The sequence below is a fragment of the Mobula hypostoma genome, chromosome 1 (assembly GCF_963921235.1).
Source record: "Mobula hypostoma chromosome 1, sMobHyp1.1, whole genome shotgun sequence".
Classification (NCBI taxonomy): Eukaryota; Metazoa; Chordata; class Chondrichthyes; order Myliobatiformes; family Myliobatidae; genus Mobula; species Mobula hypostoma.
Genome location: NC_086097.1, coordinates 231,002,089 through 231,028,938, shown reverse-complemented (window position 1 = coordinate 231,028,938; position 26,850 = coordinate 231,002,089). Strand labels below are relative to the sequence as shown.

General features: G+C 45.9%; 1 protein-coding gene across 6 annotated transcripts in view; it reads left to right on the top strand.

Annotated features, from left to right (window-relative positions):
- The window catches only part of LOC134355649 (lethal(3)malignant brain tumor-like protein 4), a 427,935-nt gene that overhangs the window by 255,438 nt on the left and 145,647 nt on the right, over positions 1-26,850 (top strand). For all 6 annotated transcript variants that reach the window (XM_063065900.1, XM_063065889.1, XM_063065869.1 and 3 more), the window contains one exon: positions 131-233. In XM_063065900.1, coding sequence (XP_062921970.1) covers positions 131-233 — 103 coding nt within the window. The remainder of the gene's footprint in view (positions 1-130; positions 234-26,850) is intronic.

Genomic DNA, 26,850 nt, shown 5'->3' with positions numbered 1-26,850 from the left:
TGATAGGTTCTATCCCCAGTCTCTCAAAGTACTTTATCATAGTGGATGTAAACGTTACTGGACGATAGTCATTGAGACAGGTTACCATGTTCTTTGAACGTTACAAATTTGGCTTTTTTTAAAATTTCAGATTCACAAGGCTTTGTTGCAGCTCCAACTCCAGGAGGATGTCCGACACCTGGATGCATCGGTGTTGGGCACATCAAAGGTGCCCGATACACGGGTCATCACAGGTGAGTGATACATTTCTGCATCTTTTGAAGATTCAAGATTGTTTGTTGTCATTCCTGATGCACTAGTGTAAAGAAGAACAAAATGATTGTTACTGCAGATCAGATGCAGCATAAAAACACACTCAGCATAAAGAATACAATAAACAAAAAAACCCACAAAAATACAAATATGAAGGCAATCCTATAAAGCACAATGTAGAAGTAATTTGTACTGTAACATAGATTAATTATATGTACATAAAATGATTCTGCTTGCTTACTTACTGCCTGTTACATCGCTGGTGTTTAGGGCAGCAATGAAGGTCCTTCATCTCTGTCTGTATAGAAAGATTCTTCATTGATGATCCATAACCGTTTTTTTTTTGACTAGTCAGGGTTTTTAGCCCTGATCCGTACCCCTGAATCGGGGGGACTGGTAGACCACTGTTAGTCTGGCCTCTACCCTTTGACATATTTGGCATGGATAACCCTACCAAGAAATAAAGCACAAGGCCCTGGCTCCAGCCAACATAACTCCCCGGGCCATTGAGGTACGTGAGCCTCCAAACCCTCCGACAAGGTTGTAGTCCTCTTGGGGGAAAGTGATGCTAGGTGACGTGTATTTAGTGGTGGTGGGTGGGTTAATAATCGGAGGTTTTGTTCAGCCTAATGGCTTGGGAGAAGTAATTGTTTTTGAATATCGAGGTCCTGGCGTGGATGCCAAGCAGTCCATAAGCAGGGTGCGTAGGATCCTTCATGAGATTGCTTCGGGCATAGTGAGCATTTTGGATGTTTCTTGGTGTTAACAAAATAGTGGACAAGGCTATTATGTTAACACCATAATACTGTGCCTTCAGTACTCAGGATCACCATTGTGATAGCTGTAAACTACATAAAGCCATTTGCTGTGTCTAATCCCAATTTCTAAATCTTTATAAATCAAACTGGAATAGCCTCCAGTTTCCATATTCACGTATGTTCTGCTGTGTACAGGCCCAGCTGCAAGTTGTCTCAGTGGGAATGTGATACTACTCTCCAACTTGCACATTTTTCCAACTTTAACAAACTATTGCTGATTTTCTTTTGCGAGAATTGAAATCTTTCCTAATCTTTATTCTAGACGAAGAACAGCACATCACAGCACATGCTCTTTGACCCACAATGTGCTGCTGACCCGTACAAGCCTACACACAATGTTCCAGCAGTGTCAGGGAGCTACTCCATTGGAGTGGTGCTGTGGGCTAAGATAATGAGGTGTGAAAGGAGCAGGGATGATTTGGGCCAGGCACTTGGGATCTCAAGTACTTGGGAACAGTAGCTGGGGAGATAGCAAGAGCAGGAGGTGGCAGGGCAGTACAACTGGGATGGAGCTAGTGGACGAGTAAGGGATTGTCAGGAGCCACTAGGAGTGATGTTCTGCTGGAAAAGAAGCTCCTGATAGTTCTCGCTCTCTTTCTGCTTGCAGAATTAGTCTCCCCACAGAATGGAAATAATATGTGAGGGAGGCAAGCCAGAGGTTGGTTTCTGGGAATATGTAGAATGAGATGACAGGCGCAGGAAGTAAACCACCGATAATAACGGGCAACAGATGCCAAACCCTTAGCAATGGGGAAATGGCAATCAGTCTTAAGAAGGTAGAACACTATAGCATAGTGCATGCCCTTCAGCCAGCCTTTTAAACAATTTAACATTTCCCTCCTCTATAACCCTCTATTTTTCTTTCATCCACGTGCCTCTCTAAGAGTTTCTTAAATGTATCTGACTCTACCATCACCTCTCGCAGGGTGTTCCACACACCCACCACTCTCTATGTAAAGAACTTCCCTCTGACATGACCTCATACTTTCCTCCAAACGCCTTAAAATTATAACCTCTGTATTAGCCATTTCTGTCCTGGAAAAAAGAGTGGATAGCGTGAGACTATCTTTGCCTCTTATCACCTTGTACACCTCTGTCAAGTCACCTCTCACCATCCTTCGCTTCAAAGGGAAAGGCCCTAGCTCGATCAACCTATCTTCATAAGACGTCCTCTCCAGTCCCGGCAGTATCCTGGTAGCGCAAAACAAATTTTGAGGAGTCAGAGCTATCATTCTGCATGTAAGGCAAATGGACTAATACCTGCAATCTTAGATGGATCTAGACGAGTCTGAGATGGGTGAAAAGCATGTGAAGGTAAAACTGGCAAGGAAGTGGTAGATTTGCATCCAATTTTAATATTTCACAGCGAGAATGCCAAGATGTGCCTCTCACATGATGGACATTGATTGTTTTCAGGCCAACTAAACAATGGGGGCCAAATAATACATGTTAGTAGGGAAGTGGTGTTAGGTAAATTGAAGGGATTGAAGGCAGATAAATCCCCAGGGCCAGATGGTCTGCATCCCAGAGTGCTTAAGGAAGTGGCCCAAGAAATAGTGGATGCATTAGTGATAATTTTTCAAAACTCGTTAGATTCTGGACTAGTTCCTGAGGATTGGAGGGTGGCTAATGTAACCCCACTTTTTAAAAAAGGAGGGAGAGAGAAACCGGGGAATTATAGGCCGGTTAGCCTAACGTCGGTGGTGGGGAAACTGCTGGAGTCAGTTATCAAGGATGTGATAACAGCACATTTGGAAAGCGGTGAAATGATCGGACAAAGTCAGCATGGATTTGTGAAAGGAAAATCATGTCTGACGAATCTCATAGAATTTTTTGAGGATGTAACTAGTAGAGTGGATAGGGGAGAACCAGTGGATGTGGTATATTTGGATTTTCAAAAGGCTTTTGACAAGGTCCCACACAGGAGATTAGTGTGCAAACTTAAAGCACACGGTATTGGGGGTAAGGTATTGGTGTGGGTGGAGAATTGGTTAGCAGACAGGAAGCAAAGAGTGGGAATAAACGGGACCTTTTCAGAATGGCAGGCGGTGACTAGTGGGGTACCGCAAGGCTCAGTGCTGGGACCCCAGTTGTTTACAATATATATTAATGACTTGGATGAGGGAATTAAATGCAGCATCTCCAAGTTTGCGGATGACACAAAGCTGGGTGGCAGTGTTAGCAGTGAGGAGGATGCTAAGAGGATGCAGGGTGACTTGGATAGGTTGGGTGAGTGGGCAAACTCATGGCAGATGCAATTTAATGTGGATAAATGTGAAGTTATCCACTTTGGTGGCAAAAATAGGAAAACAGATTATTATCTGAATGGTGGCCGATTAGGAAAAGGGGAGGTGCAACGTGACCTGGGTGTCATTATACACCAGTCATTGAAAGTGGGCATGCAGGTACAGCAGGCGGTGAAAAAGGCGAACGGTATGCTGGCATTTATAGCGAGAGGATTCGAGTACAGGAGCAGGGAGGTACTACTGCAGTTGTACAAGGCCTTGGTGAGACCACACCTGGAGTATTGTGTGCAGTTTTGGTCCCCTAATCTGAGGAAAGACATCTTTGCCATAGAGGGAGTACAAAGAAGGTTCACCAGATTGATTCCTGGGATGGCAGGTCTTTCATATGAAGAAAGACTGGATGAACTGGGCTTGTACTCGTTGGAATTTAGAAGATTGAGGGGGGATCTGATTGAAACGTATAAGATCCTAAAGGGATTGGACAGGCTAGATGCGGGAAGATTGTTCCCGATGTTGGGGAGGTCTAGAACGAGGGGTCACAGTTTGAGGATAGAGGGGAAGCCTTTTAGGACCGAGGTTAGGAAAAACTTCTTCACACAGAGAGTGGTGAATCTGTGGAATTCTCTGCCACAGCAAACTGTTGAGGCCAGTTCATTAGCTATGTTTAAAAGGAAGTTAGATATGGCCCTTGTGGCTACAGGGGTCAGGGGGTATGGAGGGAAGGCTGGGTTCTGAGTTGGATGATCAGCCATGATCATAATAAATGGCGGTGCAGGCTCGAAGGGCCGAATGGCCTACTCCTGCACCTATTTTCTATGTTTCTATGTTTCTAAAAGCATGCATATCAAAGGAAGCCTACCTGTATTTCAAAATACAATTGATATTGGTTCTTCAGTGGATTGCAGCATTCTTCGCAATGGTCCTGTTACTATTCCAACATGGTTATTGCTGTGCATGGTGCGACAAGTATTAGTGCATTTGCTGTGATGCTGGTGTTTGGTTTAAACTTATGTTTGCACATCTTGCCCAGGCCATTGACTTTGAATCTGTGCATTGTACGGGGGGTGGGGTGGGGTGTCAGAAGACAAGGGCAGGATATTTGAGTATCACAACCTTGCACTCAACATCAGTAAGAACGAGAAATTGGTTGTGGACTTCAAGAAGGGGAAGTCTGAGGGAACACACACCAGTCCTCATCGAGGGATCTGAGTGAAAAGCGTAAGCAGTTTCAAGTTCTTGGGTATCTGCATCTCTGAGAATCTACCCTGGACTCAACATGTTAATGCAATTACAAAGAAGACATGAAAGTGGCAATATTTCATTCGGAGTTTGAGGAGAATTGGTATGTCATCAAAGATGACGTACGTTGGAATGCTGTTCATAGACTTCAGTTCAGCATTCAACACAATCATTCCTCAGAAACTGATTGGAAAGCTGAGCCTACTGGGCCTGAACACATCCCTCTGCAAATGGATCCTAGACTTCCTGACTGGGAGACCTCAGTCAGTCAAGATCAGGAGCAGCATCTCCAACACCATCACACTAAGCACGGGGGCCCCCCAGGGCTGTGTGCTCAGTCCACTGCTGTTCACTCTGCTGACCCACGACTGCGCTGCAACACACAGCTCAAATCACATCATCAAGTTCGCTGATGTCACGATCGTGGTGGGTCTCATCAGCAGGAACGACGAGTCAGCATACAGAGAGGAGGTGCAGCAGCTAACGGACTGGTTCAGAGCCAACAACCTGTCTCTGAATGTGAACAAAACAGAAGAATGGTTGTTGACTTCAGGAGAGCACGGAGCGACCACTCTCCACTGAACATTGGCGACTCCTCCATAGAGATCGTTAAGAGCACCAAATCTCTTGGTGTTCACCTGGTCTGTCAACACCAGCTCCATAGCAAAGATAGCCCAGCAGCGTCTTACTTTCTGCAGAGGCTGAGAAAAGTCCATCTCCCACCGCACCCCGCCCTCCCATCCTCACCACATTCCACAGAGGTTGTATTGAGAGCATCCTGAGCAGCTGCATCACTGCCTGGTTCGGAAATTGCACCATCTTGGATCGCAAGACCCTGCAGCGGATAGTGAGGTCAGCTGAAAAGATCATTGGGGTCTCTCTTCCTGCCATTAGAGATATTTACAAGACACGCTGCATCTGTGAAGGACCCCATGCACCCCTCATACAAACTCTTCTCCCTCCTGCCATCTGGCAAAAGGCACCGAAGCATTCAGGCTGTCACAACCAGACTATGTACCAGTTTCTTCCCCCAAGCCATCAGACTCCTCAATACCCAGAGCCTGGACTGACACCAACCTACTGCCATCTATTGTGCCTATTGTCTTGTTTACTATTTTTTGTAATGCCTGCACTGTTTTGTGCACTTTATGCAGTCCTGCGTAGGTCTGTAGACTAGTGTAGTTTTTGTATTGTTTCATGTAGCACCATGGTCCTGAAAAACATTGTCTCGTTTTTACTGTGTACTGTACCAGCAGTTATGGTCGAAATGGCAATAAAAAGTGACTTGACTTGACTTGAAGACGCTCTCAAATTTCTACAGAATTCAGCACATTTCTACGTGGAGATCATACTAACTGGTTGCAATACCATCTGGTGGGGAGGATTAGAAAAAGCTGCAGAAAGTTGTAAACTCAGCCAGCTTCATCATGGCTACTAGCCTCCCCAGCATCGAGGACACCTCTAAAAGTCGATGTCTCACAAAAATAGTCTCCATCATTGAGGACCACCATCACTATAAGACATAGGAGCAGACTTAGGCTATTCAGCCCATCAAGTCTGCTCCGACATTCCATCATGGTTGATTTATTATCCCTCTCATCTGCAATCTCTCACCATTTTTCTGCAACCTTTGACACCCTGATTAATCAAGAACCTATCGACCTCCCTCTTAAATATACCCAATGACTTGGCCTGCACAGCCTTCTGTGGCCATGAATTCCACAGATTCATCATCCTCTGGCTAAAGAAATTTTTCCTCATCTCTGTTCTAAATGAATGCCCCTCAATTCTGGTCCTAGACTTCCCCACCATAGGAAATATCCATTTCACATCCACTCTATCCGGACCTTTCAATGTTCGATATGTTGTAATGAATGTTAACATTGCATTTGCCTTCCTTACCAACAACTCAACTTGCAAGTTAACCTTCGGGGAATCCTGCACGAGGACTCCCAAGTCCCTCTGCATCTCTGATTTCTTAATTTTCTCCCCATTTAGAAAATAGTCCGAGCCTTCGTTCCTTTTGCTAAAGAGCATAACTATGCATTTCCCTACATTATATTTCTGCCGCTTCTTTGCCCATTCCCCCATTCCCCCAGTCTTTCTGAGTCCTGCAGGCACTCTGCTTCCTCAGCTCTACCTGCCCTCCACCTGTCTTTGTGTTATCTGCAAAGTTGGCCACAAAGTCATCCAAATGTTGACATAAAATGTGAAAAGAAGTGGTCTTAACAGCAGCCAACCAGAAATGTCCTCCTGTGACGACCCACTTTCTGGCACCCACGAACCGGCTCACAACGGTGCGCGCAGGTAGAGGGCCGGCCCCAAAAAGGGCGCCAGGCCATCTTCACCAGCAGGGGGAAAATCCCGCGCGCGGAAAGGGTCTGGGAATATGCATTCCCCACAGCAGTCCCGCCCAGAGGGGGCGGGAACGGGAAGGCTTTAAAGTAGGCCGCGAAGTTGGAATAAATCTCTTTATCGCAACTCTAACTCACCGACTCCGTGTGGTTATTCTAGCGCTGTGTGTAGCGCACCGCTACATTTGGTGACCCCGACGGCCCAAACGATATTTGGGCCAGAGATGACCGACGCTGCATCTGTTCACGCAGTTTCGTTACAACTGCCAAGCTTTTGGCCGCTGAGACCTCGTCTGTAGTTGGAACAGGCAGAAGCACAATTCCACATTCGGCAGATAACCTCGGAGTCCACTCGTTACTACTACGTGCTGAGCTCTCTCGACCAAGAGACAGCTGCACAAGTTGAGGAGTTTATACAGTCGCCCCCGGAGAACAGCAAATACACAGCATTCAAAGCCCTGCTCATAAGGACTTTTGGACTCTCACGGCGCGAACGAGCACGCCGCTTAATGCACCTGGATGGTTTGGGAGACAGGCTGCCGTCAGCATTAATGAACGAGATGCTGGCCCTGGCTGAAGGACACAAAACCTGCCTCATGTTTGAGCAGGCGTTCCTAGAGCAACTGCCCGAGGACATACGCCTGCTGCTGTCCAACACAGATTTCAGCGACCCCCAGGAGGTGGCGGCCCGAGCAGATGTGTTGTGGAATGCCAGGAAAGAGAGAGGGGCATCCGTCGCACAGATCACCAAGCCGTGTGCCCAACGACAGACCAGACCAGGCCCGGCAGCAGAGCCCAACGAACAATGATGCTTCTACCACCAGCGGTGGGGCACAGAGGCCCGCCGCTGTAGACCACCCTGCAAATTCCCGGGAAACGCCAAGGCCCAGCCGCCGCCGATCGCTACAGCGGCTGGCCATCAGGACAGCCTCCTGTACATCTGCGACAAGCAGTTGGGACGCCGATTTTTGGTCGACACCGGAGCGGAGATCAGCGTTTTACCTCCAACGAGTTACGACACCTGCAACAGAGAACCGGGACCCACGCTGAGGGCCGCAAATGGCAGCACAATACGAACCTACGGCACCCGCACGGTGCAGCTACAGTTCAGCTCCAGCCGGTTCACGTGGGACTTCACACTGGCCGCCGTGGCCCAACCACTCCTGGGGGTGGATTTTCTGCGAGCCCACAGCCTGCTGGTCGACCTGCAAGGGAAGCGACTAGTCCACGCCAAGACTTTTCAAACGTTCTCCCTGGTTGCCAGCCCCACACCTGGACTCCATCACGCTGTCCAACGATGAATTCACCAGGGTCCTGGCAGATTTCCCATCAGTACTGACACTGCAGTTCACGGCAGCCATGCCCAGACACAGAGTACAGCACCACATCCCGACCCAGGGACCACTCCGCCATGCCCGTGCTCGAAGGCTTCCCCCGGACAAGTTCCGACTGGCGAAGGAGGAGTTCAAGAAGATGGAGGAATTGGGGATCATACGACAGTCCGACAGCCCATGGGCCTCCCCCCTGCACATGGTGCCCAAGGCAACGGGGGGCTGGAGACTATGCGGTGACTACCGCAGACTGAACGAGGCTACAACGCCAGACCGCTACCCTGTGCCGCTCATTCAAGACTTCACAGCAAACCTACACGGCGCAAGGATCTTTTCCAAGGTAGACCTCGTCCGGGGATACCATCAAATCCCGGTACATCCGGACGACATCCCCAAAACAGCACTTATCACCCAGTTCGGACTTTTCGAATTCCTCCGAATGCCGTTTGGTCTAAAGAATGCCGCACAGACTTTCCAGCGGCTAATGGACGCGGTGGGACGCGACCTGGACTTTGCATTCATCTATTTGGATGACATCCTCATAGCCAGCAGTAGTCGGCAGGAGCATCTGTCCCACTTCCGACAGCTCTACTCCTGCCTGAGCGAATTTTGCCTTACAATCAACCTAGCCAAATGCCAGTTCGGACTCGACACCATCGACTTCCTGGGCCACAGGATTACTAAAGATGGGGCAACCCCTCTGCCCGCCAAGGTAGACGCAGTCCGCCACTTCCCCCGACCCAACACAATCAAAGGCCTCCAGGAATTTGTGGGTATGGTGAATTTCTACCACCGTTTCCTCCCCTCAGCAGCCCGAACCATGCGCCCCCTCTTCACTCTAAATTCGGGTACGGGTAAGGGCAAGGACATTATCTGGGACGAAGAGGCCGCAACCGCTTTCGTTAAAACCAAAGAAGCCTTGGCAAACGCCGCGATGCTAGTGCACCCCAGAACGGACGTTCCTACTGCCCTCACGGTGGACGCATCCAACACAGCAGTCGGTGGGGTGCTGGACCAACTCATCGAGGGTCGCTGGCAACCCCTGGCGTTCTTCAGCAAACACCTACGACCACCCAAACTCAAATACAGTGCTTTCGACCGGGAACTATTGGCACTATACCTGGCAATCCGGCATTTCAGGTACGTCTTAGAAGGTAGGCCTTTCACCGTGTTCACAGACCAAAAACTGCTTACTTTTGTGTTCGTGAAGGTGTCTGACCCCTGGTCGTCCCACCAGCAGCGACATCTGTCCTATATCTCCGAGTACACGACGGACATCCGGCATGTCTCTGGAAAGAACAACGTCGTGGCGGACGCACTTTCCAGACCGACCATACAGGCCCTGTCCCAGGGGGTGGACTATGCAGCGCTGGCAGAGGCACAGCAGGCAGACGCTGAGATCCCCAGTTACAGGACTGCAGTCTCCGGTTTGTAGCTCCAAGACCTCCCCGTAGGCCCAGGCGAGAGGACCCTACTATGTGACGTAGCTACCGGCCAACCCCGCCCCGTCGTCCCAGCAGCCTGGCGCCGGCGGGTTTTCGAGTCCATTCACAACTTAGCGCACCCTTCCATCAGGACAACCGTCCGGCTGGTCTCCAACAGGTTCATGTGGCATGGACTGCGTAAACAGGTCAGTGAGTGGGCCAAAACGTGCATGCAGTGCCAAACGGCCAAGGTGCAGCGGCACACCAAGGCTCCGCCGCAGCGGTTCGAACCCACCCGCCGGAGGTTCAACCACATTCATGTGGATATCGTGGGGCCCCTGCCAGTGTCACGAGGAGCGCGGTACCTCCTAACTATGATAGACCGGTTCACCAGATGGCCAGAGGCAGTCCCGCTCAGCGACACCACATCCGACTCCTGCGCCCAAGCACTGATCGCAACCTGGGTAGCCCGCTTCGGGGTACCGGCCCACATTACCTCCGACAGGGGCGCCCAGTTCACCTCCAGCCTGTGGTCAGCTATGGCCAACCTTTAAGGAACACAGCTACACCACACAACTGCCTACCACCCACAGTCGAACGGACTAGTGGAGCGTTTCCACCGTCACCTGAAGTCGCCTCTCATAGCCCGCCTGGAGGGGCCTAACTGGGTGGACGAACTTCCCTGGGTCCTGCTCGGAATCCGCACGGCGCCCGGAGAGGATCTGCACATCTCGTCGGCCGAGTTGGTGTACAACGCACCCCTATGTCGTCCCAGGAGAGTTCATACCAGCCCCAAGGGGGCAAGAAGAAGAACCCACAGCAGTCCTGGACAGACTACGGGAGAGGCTCGGTAACCTGGCCCCCATATCCACTTCACAGCACGGACAGAGCCCGACCTGCGTACCCAAAGACCTGCAGAACTGTAAGTTTCTTTTTGTACGACGGGGTGGACACCGGGCACCGCTACAGCAGCCCTACGAGGGGCCGTTTAAGGTGATCAGGAACAATGGGTCCACGTTCGTGCTGGACATTGGGGGGGGAGAGGAGGTTTACACGGTGGACTGGCCCACTCACACAATAGCTGCTCTGCTTACACCTCTTCTTTATTGTCCCTGCGCTGATTTCAGCCCACCAAAAGAAAGCTGAAAGTTGCTAAACTTCGAACTCAGTGGACTGAGCAGCATCTGTGGGTGGAAAGGAATTGTGTTCAATGAGGCTCTCTCTCGCTGCTCCACCACTGTGAACTCTTCTTCTCTCTGACTCTTCACACTTATCACCTGCCAGCTTGTACGCTTTCCCCTCCTTCCATCTTAAAAATATACTTTGTGTCATCGAAAGAAAGCTGAAAGTTCCAGAGCTCTTCTTAAACTTCACCAATGAATGACGTCTCGTGCTGTTTGAAGACCTCACCTCTTCTTGTTGTTACCATCAAGGAAGAAGTACAGAAGCCTGGAGACACATACTCAATGTTTCAGAAACAGCTTCTTCCTCTCCGCCACCAAATTTCTGACGATGAACCCATGAACACTACCTCACTTTTCCCCTCCCTTTTTGCACTACCTATTTAATTTAAATTTTTAATATATACTTCTTAATGTAACTTATGGTTTTTATTATTATATATTGCAATATGTGTTGGCGCGTGGCCAAGTGGTTAAGGCGTCGGTCTAGTGATCTGAAGGTCGCTAGTTCGAGCCTCAGCTGAGGCAGCGTGTTGTGTCCTTGAGCAAGGCACTTAACCACACATTGCTCTGCGACGACACTGGTGCCAAGCTGTATTGGCCCTAGTGCCCTTCCCTTGGACAACATCGGTGGCATGGAGAGGGCAGACTTGCAGCATGGGCAACTGCCGGTCTTCCATACAATCTTGCTCAGGCCGGCGCCCTGGAGACCTTTCAAGGCGCAAATCCATAGTCTCACGAGACTAACGGATGCCTATTATATTGCAATATACTGCGGCTGCAAAACAACAAATTTCACAACATATGCTAATGATATTAAATCTGATTCTGTTTCTGACTGCTTGTTACCACCTCACTGATAATCAGGTTGTATCTCACGTTAATCAATCAAGAGGTACAATATTTCAGAATCAGGATCAGGTATAATATCACTGGCATATGTCACGAAATTTGTTGTTTTCATGGGTTTTGAAATTTAGCGGTGCAGCTATGAGTTAATTTGACTTTTTTTTAAGATTATGAGAATACTCAGTCCTCTTTTATTGTCATTTAGAAATGCATACATGTATTAAGAAATGATACAATGTTTCTCTGGAATGATATCACAGAAAACAAGACAGACTTAGTGAAACCCAACAGTGGAAATGAATGAGTGAGTGAGTGTGCAAGGCCAATTTTCTGCTACGGTCAAAAGTGGCCAAGCTGGAAACAAATCCAAAAAAAAAATGTTGCCAAAAAACTGAAATGGTCCACCCACATAGACACCGTGGCCAAGAAAGTTCACAAATGCAATCTATTTCTCTTCAGGCTGAAGAAATTTACCATGTTCCCGTCAAACCTTAGCAGCTATTATTGATGCCCCGCAGGAAACATCCTGTCCAGATGCATCACAATTGGTACGGCAACTGCCTTTCATGTGAACGCACGGAAATGCAGAGAGTTGTGGACACAGCTCAGCACATCACAGAAACCAGTCTCCCTTCTGTGGACTCTGTCTGTACTTCCCACTACCTGAATGAAGCAGCCAGCTTAATCAAAGGCTCCGCACACCCTGGTTATTATCTGTCTTTTCTCCCCTCTTCCATCAGGCAAAAAATAAAAAAGCCTGAAATCACATGTCATCAGGGTCAGGGACTGCTGTTCTAAGACTATTAAATGGTTCCCTAGTCTGATAAAATGGACTCTTGACCTCATAATCTACCTCGTTATGAGCTTGCAGCTTATTGTTTACCTGTTCTGCACTTTCTCTGTAGCTGTTACACTTTATTCTGCATTGTTATTGTTTTTCCTCGTTCTTGCTCAATAAACTGTGAAATGATCTAATCTGTGTGACAGCGTGCCAGACGACAAGCTTTCTACTGTTTCTCGGTGCATGTGACAATAATAATCCCATTTCATTTCTGTTCCCATTATCTTACATGTGGCCATATGCTGTAGAGGCACTAGCAGTCGTCAACTGAAAAAAAACTTATGTCAAATGCCAACGAGATGTGTTGGAGTTTAGCTCTTGTTTTCCTGCTTTGCACAGTCTCCTGCAACAAGACAAGAACAAGACTTATTATAATAGCACATATTTCTCGATGGATGCTGTGCATTTGGTGGGATGACTGCCAGGTAAAGCTTTAAATTGGATATGAAGGAGATTGGCAATGGTGGATGCACAGGAAGAGTGGAGGTTGCAAGATGGGTGGGTGGATCTGCATTTTCTTTTAATAAGGAAGAAATCAGAGCTTTGGTAGTGGGCAAGTGATTGGAATCACATCTAAGGGACAGCATAATAATACTGAGGTAATTTATTCAAAGTCAATCCGCACAGATTTTGTTAATTCCCGGTCAGTGCCTGACCACAGTGGAATTTTTTAATGAGGGTAATGCTTTTGGATTTTAGCGAGGCTTCAGAAAAGTCAAACAAAAGGTCCATGAGTCAAGTTTATTTATCACGCGTACTGTACATTGAAACTTACAGTGAAATGTGAGGCTGTGCTGGGGGCTGTCCACATGCGTCGGTACACACTCCAGCACCAATTTCACGTGTTTACAATGCTCAGTAGAACAACACAGAACACAACAAGCAACAAAACAACACCAGCTAAACAAGCCCCATCACTCCCTCCCACCCACACACATACACAGTCCTTTAGCCGCCTTCTTCAGACTCCAGCCTCACGTGAGTTCAGATTTGGGCTTCGGTTTCCGCAGCAGACGTGCAGAAATTGGCACGGACTCGGATGCAGTCAGTGGGCCCCAGCTTCCAGACTTCCACTTTGACTCTCAGGCCTCAGTCTTCGGCATTGATCCCAGGACATGCCGATCACCAAACACTAGGCCTTGAACTCTAGACTCACCGATGACAGATCCCGAACACTAGATCTCAATTCTGATCTCACCAATTCACAAACCAGGGGGTCATAAGGACTCGTTTCTGCACCTGCACAGAATGGTGACTCTGGAACTCACCATAACTTACTGACTCAGTGCAAAAGAGGTGCAGAACCACTAAAACTGGCTGAATCTGCCACTCTCACGAATCTCAGCAATGCATCAGGCAAGTAATCAGTAAATCATCCCAATTCTGCACCATTTTTCTTTTGTTTATAATTTCCAATACAATTGAAATTTTTGATTGGCTATTTAAATACTAAATTGAGATTATGTCATGTGATTCCTGATCCTGAACGGTACATGAAAATAAAATGAGAATGAGATGACAGAAGAGCATTGGCAACATGCTGAACAGATTCTCCCTTTTCCTGAAAAATTTCAGAATCATATCCCTGCTTCCAGTGCCTCTCCCTGTTAATACTGAAGCATCCTTAGTTCCTTATCAGTAGTTTATAGTCATTTAATTGTATTTTATTGTGCACCAATCTGATTTATTATGAGTTTTAGTGGAGGCTCGCAGTTTTTTTTATTGAATCTAGATGTCAATGAATTAAAAATAGCTTTGGGTCATTCATTAACTTACATTTTGAATATTCATGGTGAGTTTTGTCTGATGAAGAGTCCAAATAATTCTGTGCAATTTAATTTGACATGCAGCACTTATGAAACAAATTATGCCTCCCGGAAAATGTATTTACTATCAGTCTACAACTCACTGGGCTTGCCTTTAGTGTCCTTAATCTTTGGAGAGAAAATCCACAGGGAGAGTATTAGGAATTCTGCATCATATGGCTTGTTTTATAGAGTAGCTTAATTTCATTTTAGTATCTCACAAACAGTACTAAAGTTTTTAAATTGATTAATTTCCCATGGAATATGGTGGATTTTGCTTGTTTTTGTTTTAAATTTACACAGCTGATTTGCAATTATACTGCTAGCTTAACAACTCATTAGTTATAGCCTCACACAGTATGGAAACAGACTGTTGGTCCAACCATTGAGTACCAATTCACACCGATGATATACTAATCTCACTGTCTTCTCCCTATATCCCACTCAACTCTCTATAGGTTCCACCACTCACCTACATGTGACAGAAAATTTACTGTCTTCATTTAAGCTACTAACAAAGGAATTGGTTGTTGACTTCAGAAGGAGTAGCGAACTGCATAACCTCATTTACATCGGTGGTGCGCAAGTGGAACAGGTCAAAAGCTTTAAGTTCCTCGGGGTCAATATCACAAATGACCTGACTTACTAAAGAAATTTGGCCTGTCCCCTAAAACCCTCACTAACTTTTTATAGATGTACCGTAGAAAGCATTCTTCGTGGGTGCATCACAACCTGGTCTGGACGTTGTCCTGTCCAAGACCAGAAGAAGCTGCAGAAGATCGCGAACACAGCCCAGCACATCACACAAACCAATCTTCCGTCCTTGGACTCACTTTACACCGCACACTGTCGGAGCAGTGCTATCAGGATAATCAAGGACATGACCCACCCAGCCAACACACTATTCGTCCCTCTTCCCTCCGGGAGAAGGCTCAGGAGCTTGAAGGCTCATACGGCCAGATTTGGGAACAGCTTCTTTCCAACTGTGATAAGACTGCTGAACGGATCCTGACCCGGATCTGGGCCGTATCCTCCAAATATCTGGACCTGCCTCTCGTTTTTTTTTGCACTACCTTACTCTCCCTTTTCTATTTTCTATTTATGATTTATAATTTTAATTTTTAATATTTACTATCGATTTGTACTCCAGGGAGCGCGAAGCGCAGAATCAAATATCACTGTGATGAATAGATGTATCAATTGTTTGGTGACAATGAAGTATAAAGTATAACCTACATGTCGTTTGGATGTGAGAGGGAAATGGAACACTCAGAAGGAACCTTTGCAGTCACAGTGAGAATGTGCAAGCCCACTCAGACTGCATCAGAGCTTGGAGCTGAACCTGCTCCACAACTGCACCACAGTACTGTCCAACAGTACACACTTCAATGAAAAAGATTTAGGAATCCAGTGTTTAAAGTCCTGAAATCACTCAACCTTTTATCTGGCAGATTTCATCGTAAAGTAATGGTGTAGGCAGAATAACCTCAGTAACTGTCCAAAAGGCTTCGAAGGAGTGAGTAGAAACAACTGGCATAAAGAATTCCCTGGATAGATTTGCAGAGCTAAAAAGCATGGAAGCAGGTCCTTTGGTCCCACTCAACCTAGTAGCCTAACTGAGTTTGTCCCATTTGCCCATGTTTGGCCCATATCCCTCTAAACCAGGGGTTCCCAATCTTTTTTTGTGCCTTGGACCAAAACCATTAAGCAAGGGGTCCATGGATCCTAGGTTGGGATCCCCTGCTCTAAGCTTCTTTTTTAGTGGCTGTAACTTTCTAAATGCCTTTTAAATGTTGTAATTCCTCCTGCCTCTACAACTTCCTCTGACTGCTCATTCTGTATACTCACCACGCTTGTGTGAAAAAGTTGCCCCTTCAGCGGTCCCTCTTAAATACTCCCCCCCGCCCCTCCACCCCATCACTTAAATTTATACCTTCTAGTTTTGGACTCCCATACCTTGGGGGGGAACCTTTGGCCGTTCTCTATGCCCTCCATGATTTGATAAACTTCTATAAGATCGCCTTCAGTCCTCTATGCTGCATTCCTACCTTATCCATGCCTCTCCTTAAAACCCAAACCATTCAGTCATGGCTAACATCCTCAGAGATCTATTTAATGACATCCTTCCTGGAGCAGGGCAATCAGAACTGTATGCCGTATTCCAAATGTGCCCTTACCATGCTGTGTACATTCCAACTCCTGCACACAATATCCTGATCATAAGCATGCCAGATGCCTTCTTCATCATCCTAGTTACCTGTGTTGCCACTTTGAACGAACTGTGTGCCTACGCTGTTCTATGTCTCTGTATTCTACAGCACTCCACAGTGCCTTACTGTTTACTGTGTAAGTGCTGCCCTGACGTGTCTTACCAAAATGTAACTCCTCATATATAGAACCATAGAACATTACAGCACAGAAACAAGCCTTTTGGCCCTTCATATGTTTGAATTAAACTCTGTTTGCCATTCCTCACCTTACTGGCCCAGTAGATCAAGGTCCTATTGGATTCTGTTCCTTTTTGTATTTATCCAGGTTTGGATGGTAAGGTCAGCATCGCTCATTGGCCTTGCAAAGTGCTGCAGTTCTTCTGGCGAAGGTGTCTGCTGAGTGTTATCGGACAAGAGTTGCTGGGATCGAGACCCAGCAATCATGAATGATCAGTGATATTGTTCCTTTAGAAAGTTGTGTGACCTTGAGGGGAACCCACATGACGCAATGTTCTGACGTGTGCAGTGTGAGGGTGGTAGGGGAAATAAATGTTTAGTGTCATGGACGGAGTTTCGGCTTGGTTCTGGAAGGTATTGAGTGGCTTAATTGCTGTGTGTTGCCTTCATTCAGGCAATAGTCATAGTCATACTTTATTGATCCTGGGGGAAATTGGTTTTCGTTACAGTTGCACCATAGATAATAAATAGTAATAGAAACAGTAATAGTAATATTACTATTAGTAAATAGTAATAGTCATAGAAATAATAAATAGTAATAGAATAGTAATAGAAAATAGTAATAAATAGTTAAATAGTAATATGTAAATTATGCCAGTACGTTATGAAGTAAGTCCAGGACCAGCCTATCGGCTCAGGGTGTCTGACCCTCCAAGGGAGGAGCTGTAAAATTTGATGTCCACAGGCAGGAATGACTTCCTATGACGCTCTGTGCTGTATCTTGGAGGAATGAGTCTCTGGCTGAATGTACTCCTGTGCCCACCCAGTACAGTATGTAGTGGATGGGAGACATTGACCAAGATGGCATGCAACTTCTGGTTTCCCTCCCCTGAAGTCTACAGTCAGTTCCTTGGTCTTGCTGACATTGAATGAGAGGTTGTTGTTTTAGCACCACTCAGCCAAGTTTTCAATCTCCCTCCTGTATGCTGATTCATCTCCACCTTTGATGCAGTCCACAGCAGTGGTGTCATCAGCAAACTTGTATGTGGTGTTTGAGCTGTATTTACCCACACAGTCATGGGTGTAAAGCGAGTAGAGTAGGGGACTAAGCATAGAGCCCTGATGTGCACCCATGCTGATGGAGATTGTGGAGGAGATGTTTTTGCCAATCCGACTGACTCAATATGTCAAGTCCATAAAACCAGAAGGCAAAGGAGTAGAATTAGGCTATTTGCCCCATCGAGTCTGCAAAACCATTCCATCATGGCTGATTTATCAGAATCAGGTTTATTAGAGTATGAAGACATGCAGTCCTCTTTTATTGTCATTTAGTAATGCATGCATTAAGAAATGAAACAATATTTCCTCCGGTGTGATATCACAAAACACAGGACAAACCAAGACTGAAAAAACTAACAAGAACCATATAATTATAACATATAGTTACAGCAGTGCAACAATACCATAACTTGATGAAGAACAGTCCATGGCACAGTAAAAAGTTCAAAGTCTCTCAAATGTCCCACATCTCACGCAGACAGGAAAAGGGAGAAAACTCTCCCTGCCATGCCCGACCACAGTCTGACTCTGAGTCATCCGAAAACTTCGAGCCTCCGATCAGCCCTCCGGCACTGAGTACTGAGCACCATCTCTATCCGAACAAGAGCCTCGGTTTCCAGCAGCAGGCAAAGCCGGGGATTTTGGGGCCTTCCCTCGGAAGATTCTCGATTGCGCAGTAACAACGGCAGCGAACTGGCGTTTCAGAAATTTCTCCAGATGTTCCTCTGTGCTTTCACGTCTGTCTCCATCAAATCAGAATTGTCCACGGCCCCTATTTAACAGATACAATATCATTTTCACTGGAGGGCTGTGCATGCGCGGCGCGCTGCTATCTCCTCCTCCTGCCACTGGCATGTAACGAGAAATTTGTTAACTTAGCAGCAGCACTTCAATGCAATACATAATCTAGCAGAGAGAGAAAAAAAATAACAAAATAAAACATAATAATAAATAAATAAATCAATTACGTATATTGCAGAGATTATTAAAAAATGTGCAAAAAACAGAAATACTGTATATCTAAAAAAAAGTGAGGTAGTGTCCAAAGCTTCAAACTGCTTTCAGGAATCGGATGGCAGAGGGGAAGAAGCTGTTCCTGAATTGCTGAGTGTGTGCCTTCAGGCTTCTGTATCTCCCACCTGATGGTAACAGTGAGAAAAGGGCATGTCCTGGATGCTGGACGTCCTGAATAATGGATGCTGCCTTTCTGAGACTCCGCTCCCTAAAGATGTCCTGGGTACTTTGTAGGCTAGTACCCAAGATGCAACTGACTAGATTTACAATCTCCTGCAGGTTCTTTCGGTCCTGTGCAATAGCCCCTCCATACCAGACAGTGATGCAGCCTGTCAGAATGCTCTCCACAGTACAACTGCAGAAGTTTTACAGTGTATTTGTTGACATATAATAAAGTATAGTCAATGCCTTGCCTTCTTTATAACTACATCGATATTTTGGGACCAGGTTAGATCCTCAGAGATCTTGACACCCAGGAACTTGAAGCTGCTCACTCTCTCCACTTCTGATCCCTCTATGAGGATTAGTATGTGTTCCTTTGTCTTACCCTTCCTGAAGTCCACAATCAGCTCTTTCATCTTACTGATGTTGAGTGCCAGGTTGTTGCTGCGACACCATTCCACTAATTGGCATATCTCACTCCTGTACGCCCTCTCGTCACCACCTGAGAATCTACCAACAATGGTTGTATCGTCAGCAAATTTGTAGATGGTATTTGAGCTATGCCTAGCCACACAGTCATGTGTATACAGAGAGTAGAGCAGTGGGCTAAGCACACACCCCTGAGGTGCGCCAGTGTTGAGCGTTAGTGAAGAGGATATGTTATCACCAATCCGCACAGACTGTGGTCTTCCGGTTAGAAAGTCGAGGATCCAATTACAGAGGGAGGTACAGAGGCCCAGGTTCTGCAACTTCTCAATCAGGATTGTGGGGAGGATGGTATTAAATGCTGAGCTATAGTCGATGAACAGCGTCCTGATGTAGGTCTTTGTGTTGTCTAGGTGGTCTCAAGTCATGTGAAGAGCCATGGAGATTGCGCCTGCCGTTGACCTATTGTGGTGACAGGCAAATTACAATGGGTCCAGGTCCTTGCTGAGGCAGGAGTTCAGTCTAGTCATAACCAACCTCTCAAAGCATTTCATCACTGTCGATGTGAGTGCTACCGGGCGATAGTCATTAAGGCAGCCCACGTTATTCTTCTTAGGCACCGGTAGAATTATTGCCTTTTTGAAGCAAGCAGGCACTTCTGCCCGTAGCAGTGAGAGGTTGAAAATGTCCCTCTCAACCCCATTCTCCTGTTTTCTCCCCGTAACCTTTAACACCCTTACTAAACAAAAACCTATCAACCTTTGCTTTAAGTACTCCCAATGACTGAGCCTCCACAGCTATCTCTGGCAACGACTTCCACAGACTCACCACTCTCTGGCTGAAGGAGTTTCTCCTCATTTCTACTCTAAAGCAACATCCTTATATTCTGAGGCTTTGCCCTCTAATTCCAGACTCCCCCACTATAGAAAACATCCTCTCTATGTCTACTCCTTCTAGGCCTTCCAATATTCAATGGGGTTCAATGAGATCCTTCCTGATTCGTCTAAACTCCAGTGAGGTCATTTGTACCCCAGGTAGTCTCTGAAATATTTTTTACCTCAGCAATTTTCATTGGGGCAAATTGTAGTCAGTGCTCCCTCGTAAGCATCATTGCTGAAAGAATTTTGGCAATCTTCCCCTCTCGGTTTCAGAAATAAACTCACCTCTTCATCCAGTGACTGAACACAAAATGGATAAAAAGTTAATTAAACAATGAGTAAATCTCATGGATCTGTACTCTGCTGTTTGTGATGTACATATATAAATAACCTGGAGGAAAATGTAAATGGGTGGGTGGCTTAGTAAGTTTGCAAACATTGACGGTGTTCTGGATAGCGTAGAAAACTGGAATGCAACAATTAGTTGCAGATAGGGGCGGAGAAATGGCAAATGGAGTTTACCGCGGCCAAATGTGAAGTGTTGCACCTTGGTAGGTCCAATGTAAAGTGAAACTCCCTTAGCAGTATTGATGAGCAGAGGGATCTTGTGGTCCAAGTTCACAGCTCCCTGTAAGTGGCTGCAAAGGTTGATGGGGTGGTTAAAAGGGCATAGGGCATATTTGCCTTTATTAGTTGAGGCATTGAGTTCAAAAGTCAGGAAGTTATGTTGCAGCTTTATAAGACTGTAGTTAAGACACATCTGGAGTATTGCATACAGTTCTGGTCATCCCATCATAGAAACGATGTCAAGGGTGCAGAAGAGGTTTACCAGGATGCTGCCTGGATTGGAGGGCTTATAACAAGAGGTTGGACAAACTTGGGTTGTTTTCTCTGTAGCTGCAGAGGCTGAGGGGAGATCTGATAGAGGTTTAAAAGATTAGGAGAGGCATAGCTAAGAGCAGACGGCCAGTATTTATTTCCTGTGGTTGAAATGTCTAATACAAAAGGCATACATTGAAGGTGAGATGGGGCAACTTCAAAGGAAATGTGAGGGGCAAGTTACAGAGAGTAACAGGATGCCTGGAATGTGCTGCCTGGGGTGGTAGTAGAGGCCGATACATTATGGTCTTTTAAGAGAGTTTTGGACAGGCAATGGAAGGATATGGACACTGTAGGGAGAATGGATTAATCTAACCGATTTGGCACAACATTGTGAGTTAAAGGGCCTGTTCCTGTGCTGTACTGTTCTATGTTTTTGACTCAACTTCAAGTTTACACTCCAGTTTGATATGTGAAATATTGTTTGCTTTACAGTTACTTAAACAGTTGATAATTCAGGAAAATAATTTTTTTTCACTACATATGTGCTAAACTGTCAGAATGATTGACCATTTGTTTTGGAACTTGCCACATTTTTATCATTTTGACTTCTGTTCCTTGGGATTTTATTGGCATTTCCCAACTCCTCTGGAACCCTTATTTGCTGCCAAGTTACACTCAGTTGTTTTTGTTGGTTCTCTGAAGTTGGTTCATTGAACTGAGATAAACGGGAAAATGAGAACCTCTGATGTAACTCAATAAATTGAAGCTGTTCTTCACATTGGCTTGGCAATACAAGGCAGAGGGTGATGGTAGAGACTGTTTTTGGGATGGTTGCCTGTGACTAGTGGTGTTCCACAGGATTTGGTGCTGGGGCCCTTGGTGTTCATTTTATATGTGAATAACTTGGATGTGGAAGGCGTGAACAGTAAATTCACAGATGACACTAAAGTTGGTGGAAAAGTTCAAAGTACATTTATAACATTGAGATTCGTTTCCTAACAGGGAGCCACGAAACAAAGACACCCCAAAAGAGCCCATAAAAGACGGTTGACACCCAATGCACAGAAAAAAAAAAAAATCATGCAAACAATAAGCACAAGCAAAGAACGTTCTGAACTGAAGTCCACAGAGTCTGTCCCCAGGCTCTTAGGTCAGCACAGAGCCGAGCCAATGTTGTGGAGCAGCGAGCCTGTCTCTCACCTCGAGTCCCGACACCCTGACCTTTTCAATCTGGCCTTGCGCCTAAATCATCTTCCAAATAATGGGTTCAGTTGCTTCTTTATGCTCTGGGGCGTGGACCCCATCGCCTCGATTTGACCTGTTCCCAACCTTTGCGATTTGTCCCGAATCATGAAAGGTACTCTTAGGGCTATGAGCTGATATTAATGTGATGTTGAAATCAGCTGAGAAATGGCAGATGAAATTTAATCCTGATAAATGTGTGGTGGTGCATTCTCATAAGGCCAGGACGTATATCATGAATTGTAAGGTTCTTGGGCACGTTGAGGAATTGGTAACCTTGACGTGCAAGTCCAAGTTGGCAATGCAGGTACATAATGTGCTGAGGAGGGCATATGGGGTGCTGGCTTTCATTAGTCAGGCGAATGAAAACAGTTCCTACTTTATTAAACTTTGCTCAGAGCTCAGCTGGAGTACTGTGTTTAGCGCTCGTCATCACCCTGCAGTAAAGATGTGATAACTCCAGCTGGAGAGGATGCAGAGCAGATTCACCAGGACGCTGGCTGAGATAGATAATTTCACTGCTGAAGAGAGGTCAAAGAGGTTGGTTTACACTGGAATGCAAAGTTTGAGAGGGGGTATGATTGAGGCATATAAAATTATGAAGCAAACAGATTGGATAGACTGCAGAAACATTTTTTTTCTTCTGAGAGATAACATGAGAGAACAAAGATTAGCATGAAAGGTAAGAAATTTAGAGGGGATTTGACTGGGGACATTTTCACCCAGAGAATGGTGAGTATCTGGAAGGCACAGCCAGAGAGAGTGATAGAACAAAAGTCACTAACAGCGTGTAAGAGGTGTCGAGGTAAATCACCTCTGGCCCAAGTGCTGGAAGATAGGATTGATGCAGATGGGTGCACACTGGTCAGGGTGAACATGCTTGGCTGAGTAGGAATTGATTTATTGTCCCTTGTTCTGAAGTACAGTGAAAACCTTGTTTTGCATGTTGTCTATTCAGGTAGCACGGGGGAAAGCAATAACAGATTGCAGAGTAAAGTGTTACAGTTACAGGAGAAGTCCAGTGTAGACAGACAATAAGGCCATAACAAGGTAGATTGTGAGGTCAAGGATCAATCTTACAAGGCTTGTCTTACAAGCCTGATAGAGTTCTTTGAGGAGGCGACCAGGCATATAGATGAGGGTAGTGCAGTGGATGTGATTTATATGGATTTTAGTAAGGCATTTGACAAGGTTCCACACGGTAGGCTTATTCAGGAAATCAGAAGACATGGGATCCAGGGAAGTTTAGCCAGGTGGATTCAGAATTGGCTTGCCTGCAGAAGGCAGAGGGTCGTGGTGGAGGGAGTACATTCGGATTGGAGGGTTGTGACTAGTGGTGTCCCACAAGGATCAGTTCTGGGACCTCTGCATTTCGTGATTTTTATTAACGACCTGGATGTGGGGGTAGAAGGGTGGGTTGGCAAGTTTGCAGATGACACAAAGGTTGGTGGTGTTGTGGATAGCGTAGAGGATTGTCGAAGATTGCAGAGAGACATTGATAGGATGCAGAAGTGGGCTGAGAAGTGGCAGAAGGAGTTCAGCCCAGAGAAGTGTGAGGTGGTACACTTTGGAAGGACAAACTCCAAGGCAGAGTACAAAGTAAATGGCAGGATACTTGGTAGTGTAGAGGAGCAGAGGGATCTGGGGGTACATGTCCACAGATCCCTGAAAGTTGCCTCACAGGTGGATAGGATAGTTAAGAAACCTTATGGGGTGTTAGCTTTCATAAGTCGAGGGATAGAATTTAAGAGTCGCAATGTAATGATGCAGCTCTATAAAACTGGTTAGGCTACACTTGGGAGTACTGTGTCCATTTCTGGTCGCCTCACTATAGGAAGGATGTGGAAACATTGGAAAGGGTACAGAGGAGATTTACCAGGATGCTGCCTGGTTTAGAGAGTATGGATTATGATCAGAGATTAAGGGAGCTAGGGCTTTACTCTTTAGAGAGAAGGAGGATGAGAAGAGACATAATAGAGGTATACAAGATATTAAGAGGAATAGATAGAGTGGATAGCCAGCGCCTCTTCCCCAGGGCACCACTGCTCAATACAAGAGGACATGGCTTTAAGGTAAGGGATGGGAAGTTCAAGGGGGATATTAGAGGAAGGTTTTTTACTCAGAGAGTGGTTGGTGCGTGGAATGCACTGCCTGAGTCAGTGGTGGAGGCAGATACACTAGTGAAATTTAAGAGACTACTAGACAGGTATATGGAGGAACTTAAGGTCGGGGGTTATATGGGAGGCAGGGTTTGAAGGTCGACACAACAATGTGGGCCGAAGGGCCTGTACTGTGCTGTACTATTCTATATTCTATGTTATCATACTAGGCAAGCATTAATAGTCTTCCAGCTGTGATATGGAAGCTGTCCTTGAGCCTCGTTCTACATGCTTTCAGGCTTTTGTATTTTCTGCCTGATGGGAGGGGTAAGATTAGAGTACGTTTTGGGGTGGGGGGGGTGCAGAGATAGGATCTTTGATTATGCTGGTTGCTTTACTGAGGCAGCGAGAAGTATGGAGAGGAGGCTGGTTTCTGTGATGTGTTGAGCTGTGTTCATGACTCTGCAGATTCTTGCAGTCACGAGAAGAACAGTTGCAATCTCAAGCGATGATGCATCTTGATTGGACGCTTGCTATGGTGTATTGATAAAAATTAGTGAGTCAAGAGGATGTAGCAAATTTCTTTACCCTCCTGAGGAAGTGGAGGCTTTCTTTGACCAGGGCAGGTCATGGTGATGTTCACTCCAAGGAACTTGATACCCTCAACCTTCTCGACCTCAGCACCATTGATGTAAACAGGAGCATGTGTAATGACCCTCTCATGAAGTCAATGACCAACTTTTGTTGGCATCAAAAGGAAGGCTATTATCATGACACCATGTTATTGGGCTTCCTATCTCCTTCCTGCACTGTGACTCATCATTATTTGAGTCTTGGCCCATGACAGAGGAATCATCTGTCAAACTGTAGCTGGAATTAGAGAAGAATCTCGCCATACAGTCAGGAGTGTACAGAGACTAGAATAGGAGGCTGAGGAAACAACATTGTGGGCCATCAGAATTAAGAATATATTATGGTGGGGGTGTTGCTGCCTTTCCTTACTGAAAATAGAGCAATCGTCAGAAAGTCAAGGATCCATTTGCAAAGGGAGATACTGGATTTCAGATCCAGGAGGTTGGAGATGAGTTGGTTTGAAAGTAAAGCTGTCACCAATAAATAGTAGTCTAGAGTTTTAGTGCCAACTGCCGGGCATTTGATCGCTGCTGGAAAAGGAGTCTATGAGTGGCCTATCGCTATGTGTCTCACTCTGGCAGGTGGGTAGGCCTCTCTGCCTCGTGTGCTATCCCTCTCTTCTCTTTCGATGAATGTCGGCGATATCGTAGGATGGTATCATGGTTCTGCGGCTGTGGATTGGACTATTGTGTTTACGGACTGTGGGCTTTTTGTAATCTTTATATTCTATGTTTTTGTTGGCAGTTTCTATTCTGCTTTGTTGTGCTGTTAGTTGATGTTCTGTTAGTTTTTTGTGTGGGGTAGGGGGTGTTTTTTGGGGTCAGTATTCCTGTTCTGTTTTGTGTGGGGAGAAGGGGGTTAATGATCAGGATGCTGTTCATCTTTTCATCTTTGTACAGGGGGGTGGGTTGGGTAGGTGGGTTTGATGTTTCTCTCCGAATGACTTTCATATTATTTCTTTTTTCCTGGCTATCTGGAGAATACAAATCTCAAGTTGTATATGGACCTTTGAACCTTTGTAGAGAGAAATGAGTGGTTAGATTCTGCCATTCACCTGTTTTAGTGGTAGATAAACTGCAGTTGGTCAGGGGAGGCTGGCGTTGGTGTGTGCCATGACCAGTTACTCAAAACACTTGATGGCAGATATCAAATCCTCCAGGTCTCAGTCACTAAAGCATGGTACCTTCTATTTCTAAGGTACAAGGGTGATAGTGGTCTTCTTAAAGCAGATAGGAAGCTCTTATTCAAGCAGGAAGATGATAATAATGTCTGCAAATATCCCCGCCAGCTGAACTGTGGGTTTGGCCCGGAACACCATCAGGGCTCACTTACTGGAACAAACTCAGCCTTCTCTTTGGTGACAGCTGCTTTATTTCATTGCCGAGCTACTAATCCAGTTATGAGCGTTGTCTAACCTTTACTGCTTTCTCTTACCTCCCGCTCATACAACTTCTGCTTTACATATGCTTGCTTTATGCAGTTCTTCCTCTGTGGATGTAGAGGTGAAATTGATTTTGGGTGATCTTGAATCTGAAGCCCTTGATAACATTTTCTTTCTGCTTCAATGTCGTTGAATATCCAAAAGACGCCCAGAGCTCTGGGTGAGACCTTTATTCATTTTTCTTCATCAAAACAAGAGGAGTCCAATCCTACAAACAAAAGCTGTGTGATTGATTTCCACTGTCAAAGGACTGTGTTATATGCAAAAGCAATTCCACTTTGCAAGGAGCTAAATGGGAAGGGGAATTGTACAAATTTCTCCAACACCGTAAATGATGGAAGAGTGAA